Here is a 6,520-nt window from a genome sequence, read left to right on the forward strand (position 1 = left end):
GTGTTACAGTGTTTTTGATCTGTCACAATAAACTCGAGCATAAGTCCCCAATTGTATTTCTTTGTTTTAGGCTAGCCAGCGTATGAATGAAATAATTTTTTCCCGGAAAGTTGTATTCACTGTTTTTGTATGTGTTAAACCTTTTCAGAGTGAGCAGCAGAGAGAGTTGACCCAGATCCAGTACCTGGCTTGGCCCGACCACGGTGTCCCTGATGACTCCACCGACTTCTTGGACTTTGTTGCTTTGGTTCGGAGCAAAAGGACCGGGCAAGACCAACCTGTGGTGGTACACTGCAGGTTAGAGGGTTGTGATATGGCAGATCAGCTTTTTTTTTCCCATTCCCAACTCACGCACAAGTTTTTATGTAAACGCCTGATACAGTATTCCCTACATACTGTATCACTCGTTCTCAGCCCCGGCCCTCGAGTACCACTATCCAGCCTGTTTTCCATGTCTCCCCAGCCAACACAGCTGAGGATTGTCCTCAGGCTTCATGCAGAGCTTGCTGATTAGCTGATTGTTTGAAACACGTGTTGCTTGTGGGAGACATGGAAAACAAGCTGGATAGGGGTAATCGAGGACCGCGGTTGAGAACCACTGCTATAGATCAGGCTTCTAAAGGCAAATAAATGATTAGCAGCTTCAATGTAATCCAATCCACTTTTATTTCTATAGCACATTTTATAAACAAGCGTTTCCAAAGTGCTGCACATTAAAGTCCACACACGATCATACAAATAAAATCTAGTAAAACCAACTATAAAAAATAATTTTTAAAAAAACTATTAAAATACCGAAAGTAAAATACAAAATAAATGCATTAAAAAGAAAAAAAAGAAAAATTAAAAATAAAACACGAAAAGACCCCGAGCACCACACAATTCACGCTGCACTAAAAGCCAAAGAATGAAAGTGGGTCTTTAGACGAGACTTAAAACACTCCACTGTGGGACCAGTTCGAACGTTAAGAGGTGATCGTTCCACATCTTAGCGCCAACCTAAACTTGTCAAAGTTCTAATCTTTATTTCGAGTGATAAAGTCAATGTGTTAACTAACCGTTTCAAACTCAATTGTCTAGGAATTAAATTGGAATAGGACGTTTGGACCTGCAGTTTAAAACCAACTTCAGTCTCACTATGTGACTTTTAACATATCCTTCTGTCTCTTAATTTTTCTCAGTGCTGGGATTGGTCGGACAGGTGTTCTGATCACCATGGAAGCAGCGTTGTGTCTCATGGAGTGCGGCCAGCCGGTGTACCCTCTGGAAATCGTCCGGACCATGAGAGACCAGAGAGCCATGATGATCCAGACACCCGTACGTCCAGCCAGCTGTTTTTCCAATCTTGCTTCTCGCACTGACTGCAACTCACTCATCTTGTCTTGCTCTCCATCAGAGTCAGTACCGCTTTGTGTGCGAGGCCATCCTGAAGGTCTACGAGGAGGGCCTGGTCCGACCGCTCACGCCTGCCGTCTACCAGCTCCGAGAGGAGGAGGACGGCAACCGGGAGGAGGAGGAGGAGGAGGAGGAGGAGGAAGAGGAGAATACAGAGGAGGGAGAAGACAAAGCGGAGGTCGAGGAGGAGGAGGCGGCTGTGGCGGAGCTGCTGGAAGGAGGTCTGGATGATGAGGAGGACGACGATGACGACGATGAAGAGGTGGAGGTGCTGGATGTGGGAGAGGTGACGGAGGAGGAAGTGGAGGAGCCCAGCGTCGCCAGCGCCACCAGCGAGACCAGCGTGAACCCTGAACCCCATCCTGACGACCCGTGACACTTTTTCAGGGGGAACAGGAGGAGAGAACAAACGCACTGTTGCACTTTATGATAACAAAAATGGGAAGAACAAACAGGAAACTCATGGACAGGTTTCAATTCAAGAAGCAATCCCGCCATGTTGATTAGGTACCGTTAGAGGCTGTCGTGTGTTCAGGGTACGCACCAAGTCGACAAAGATACCGAGTTGCTTTTGTGCCATAAATTCCGAGCGGATGGGCTGTCCCATGGTTGGAAAGCTTCCCGCCTCCCCCCCTTTCCCGTCACCTGGTCCCTTTTGTAAGTGAGTCTGCCAGACAGACCTGCCTTTTTTTTTTTTAAGCTGATACAGAGATAAACCTTTTATCTTTTGCCCCTCCCGAAAGAGTATTTATTGTTTTATTTTGTGTCAAACCTTGTCCACTGAACAAAATGAGCTGTATGTTCGTATCAGTCTAGAACATCATACCTTCCCGGTCCACTTTTAAGTAGTGCAGTAGTCTTATCCTTCTTAATTGCTTCGTTAATTATTTTGCTTTGTGAGGATGGGGGGGGGGAAATGATTTAATTTATTTTTTGATCCTTCTCAGCTTTTTCGTTACAGATGGACAGATTGACATTGATGGGGGGTCATTTAGTGTGGTGACTTTGAATCATTGCTTTGCTTTTTTTTTTGCTTTTTCAGCTGGGAGACATATGAGCTAGTGAAGAACAAAACAGGTTTACAATCTTCAGGATGTGTTGAGTGGGAACTCCTTTTTTGTGTGTGTGTGTGTGTGTGTATTGATCACTTGAAATCAAAGTAAACTAAATTGGCCCTCCCGTCCCATATTTCACCCCAGAAATGAGCAAACTTTGACAATATACTCCATCCTAAATGGATGGCATAGAAAATGCTTTTCTGCTTGGAGAATTTCTTCCAAGTGAGGTAAATTCCCTAATAGGAGTTTGAGTCCTAAAATGTGCCCAAAATGGCTACTTTAATTCAAAATGGCTGATTTCAAACGTGTCCTTGAGATGTGTTCGTGCATCCTGTCATGACAGGCCTCCTTACGTCAATTGTTTTTAGGGGGTCAAGTCGTGGACCCCTAAAATACATGAATTTTTCCCAGGGGGCACACGCAGAGCGAGCCCCCTCATTCCCACTGAGTCGAACCATTTGGCGAGTCCATACAAATCATCAAGCCTGAAAAACAAACGTGTCACACTATTGAAACTCCCCCCCCAGAAAAGTCTTCACATATATAATCCCTTGGAATTTTATTTTTCGTAACATGCGGCACTTTTAAAAAATATTTAATCTTATTTTAGGATATCTAGTGGTACACCATCATTTCAAGGTACTTGTTTTGAAAGCTAAGTGAATGTCAGTCTGAGTGTTCACACGCCCACGTGATCAATTCCAGCATGGACTTTTAACTTATTAACACGTCATGTTTTTCATTGAGTTTTTTTTTTCATTATTGATAAATATGATTTAACATTGTAAGGTGTGCAATTTTTCATCGCGTTCTAAGATGACTGAATGAGTTTTGTTTCGAGGTTTCCATTTTCAGTTCTTCTCTACTGTTGCATTTTGCATCTCAATAAATTAGAATTTCTGGAAGTAGTTCTTATTCAAAAAGTCAAACTTGAATAATATATATTCATTACCCACAAAGAGATATTTAATGTTTGGATTTTTTTTTATATATAGTTGCAATGATTTTAGCTTACAGCTAACAAAAACCCAAGTACAGTGAACTACTGCTAATCATTAGGGAAAGGAATCAGGACCTCCTGTGAATAGTCAAAATAAGCGTGTAATCAACAGATGCTCCCTTAAAAATTTTGATAATTTGCCACAAAATTGTGGCAAAGCACTAATTATTATTTTTTTGTTACAAAAAATAAATAACTCAGATTAACTTCAAATCATTCCTTGGCACCAAAATGGTGCCAAAGAATTACTTTTGTCTAAACAATGCTCCACAATGCACTTCAATTTAATTCCCTGGCCCCAAAATGATGCCAAAATAGTGACTTTTGTCTATAAATGGTGCTCCTCAACTCACGTCAACATAGTTCCTTGGTACCAATATGCCACAAGATTGGGGCAAAGCAATACTTTTGTTGCATAAATGAAGAATAAGGTGAATTTTTCACCAAGTTTACAGAGGACGGTACCCCAAAAAAAAATCTGTGAATGCCAAATCATGACTATCTGGGATTTCATAGACTTTTCCAGCTCAAAAATTTTGAATATTACATAAACAATCAAATAGATTTAAACATGGAAATGAGGTAGGATTGAGAATGATTTTTCCTTGTGTTCCTATCCAATGTAAATAACTCTAATCACTTTTGGAATTAAACTACTGAAATAAATAATAATAAATAAATAAACTCTTTCACCATATTCTAATTTATTGTGATGCAGCCGTATAACTCTGCCGCCTTTCGAATATTTGGAGCTGTCTGTTCTAAGCCTGCTTGTCTCTTAACTGGAATGAAACATGGTGCCATAAAAGCTTTTTTCCTTTTTGACATTATTATTTTTTTGAGTCTGCTTATCCTTGCCCTTTCATGCCGAGTTTCTTTGTCCCCTATCAAGAAGTTTACTTCTCCAAAACGTATCAGGCTTTCACAGCACATCTCGTCCATCTTCCTCATGCTTTGTATTGTTCCCTCCACGTGGTCTGTTGGAACAGTGGAACTCTGCGTTTGTTTTTCGACAATACATCCTCGAGCTTCTTTTCAAAAGAACAACACTAAAATCACTATGCTCCCTTCCAGCTAACTTTGCATTCAGCAGCCGAGTTGGTCAATTTTTCATTTACTTTACTTTAAAAACCAACACTGTTTTAGGCCTGTGAGCAGCATCAGCAAGACAAACAAGAAAACATCTTTTAAGACATTTTACCAAGAAAATAAAATACTTTCCCTTAAAGAGAGCGCGTGTACAACTGTACCAAACATCTAGCAAGAGCTGTATAATTGAAATGTTTGTTAATGACCAGTAATCGGTGCATTTAGTGTACTGGTTGAAGGTAGTTTTAGAGAGGTTCAAAAAATGGGAAGGGCCGACTTAAGCTGTATTTTTTGCAAAGATGAAACCTGTTGTAGATGGCTAGGAAAAAGACAGCACTTTGTAGAATGCTGAGTGGCAAGTAGTGCTATTGAAAAGAAAAAGTACCTTTTTATGTTTAAAATTTATTTTATTTTGTTTTAAAAAAAATAAGGCGGGGGGTGGGGGGGGACTTCTAACTACACAGTGCCACTTGTTAATTTTGTGTAAATAATGCTAGACCCTGTAAATACTATGTTGTATATTAAAAAAAAATCTTTAAAATAAAAGGGAAAATCAATTGTGAGCAGAAGTATTTTGTTGTTGTTTTCCTCTGGATGATTCAAATGTTCCACAACTGGTGTGTACTTCCAAACTTCTTGATTTGATTTGACACAATCTATACCGGCGAGTATATATGCTAAAACCCCAAGATGATGTTTTTCCTTATATTTTAAATGAAGCTTTTTGTGTGTCGTACAAATGTCTTGTTTATTTCTGACTGGAATCCTGATTTTACTGGTGCTTTGGACGTGTCTATAAGCTTGATTGTGAACAATTAAAGCTTGTCTGTCAAAGCATGGAGATGTCGCTTCAGATTTACACACTGCAAAAGTGAGGTAAAGAGAAGAGATGGCTCCATCGAAAGAGTACTTTCTAATTTGATAGCCATAGCTTATCTTATTTCATTTCTACAGTGGATATAAAAAAAAGTCTACACACTCCTATTCAAATGTTATCTTTTTTGTGATGCAAAAAAATGAGACCCAGATAAATTATTTATAATCTTTTTTCCAGCATTATAACCCATAAAACTCAATGGAAAAAATATATATATTTGAGAGGGAAAATGCCTCTGAAAACCTCCATGTACTGTACTGTACATGTTTTTAGAATGTGGGAGGAAGCGGAAGTACCCAAAGTAAGCAAACTCCATATTAGAGTATGAGCCGAGATTCAGTACTGCCCAACTTGACTAAAACTACTTCATGCTTGTTGAATTATCCATCATGCCAAGTCAACGTTTTTTCTTGGATAAAGTTAAATGACTGTTAGAACTTTAATTAGTTTTTAAGATTTTTTAAAACTATTTATTATTGTATCCTCTTTATCACTGTGCCATGGGAGATCAACAGGTGTGTTACGGGGAATAATCCAATTTCACTTGATCAATCCAAAATTATTTACTTACCACAAATAATAACTTAAATCATCTATCTATTCCAGCTGTGTCAATATAAATAAACAGTTGGACATTTAAAAAATTACAGAAAGTCAAGTAAATGCAGTTTAGTTTTATTTCGAAATTTCCCCCAAGGCTGAATATCCCTATTTGTGAGCGTTTGCGTAATATAGTATGCTCATTGACTCAATAAAAATGAAAATATAAAGAGAGAGAAAGAAAAAACAAAAAAAAAAAAAACACTGTTCTAAACTATCCAGAAGAGGGCGCCTATGATTATTGAAAAACTTTTACTGTTTTAGTTTTACGACGGAGTCCCGTTAAACGTGTACGTATGTCAAAATACACTAACGCATAACTCATAACTTACGAATTGTATGAAAAACATGCAGCTAAAATAATAAAATTAGGAAAAATAGTATAGCGGTATCATAGCAATGTTTTTTGTTTGTAACCTCAGTTTTTTTGAAGGGATTAATTCATTAATACCAGTTAAAGTGTTGAATGACTAAATATAAATTAATCAGCGCATTTCTTCT

At 38.6% G+C, this 6,520-nt stretch overlaps 1 protein-coding gene across 1 annotated transcript in view; it reads left to right on the forward strand.

Moving 5' to 3' along the window:
* ptpn4a (protein tyrosine phosphatase non-receptor type 4a) overlaps positions 1-5,379 on the forward strand; it is a 52,553-nt gene extending 47,174 nt beyond the window's left edge. The window contains exons 25-27 of the mRNA XM_077579833.1: positions 149-297; positions 1,182-1,317; positions 1,397-5,379. Coding sequence (XP_077435959.1) covers positions 149-297; positions 1,182-1,317; positions 1,397-1,771 — 660 coding nt within the window. The 3' untranslated portion in view covers positions 1,772-5,379. The remainder of the gene's footprint in view (positions 1-148; positions 298-1,181; positions 1,318-1,396) is intronic.
* The last annotated feature ends 1,141 nt before the right edge of the window (positions 5,380-6,520 follow it).

The sequence above is a fragment of the Vanacampus margaritifer genome, chromosome 11, assembly GCF_051991255.1.
Source record: "Vanacampus margaritifer isolate UIUO_Vmar chromosome 11, RoL_Vmar_1.0, whole genome shotgun sequence".
In the NCBI taxonomy this organism is placed as follows: domain Eukaryota; kingdom Metazoa; phylum Chordata; class Actinopteri; order Syngnathiformes; family Syngnathidae; genus Vanacampus; species Vanacampus margaritifer.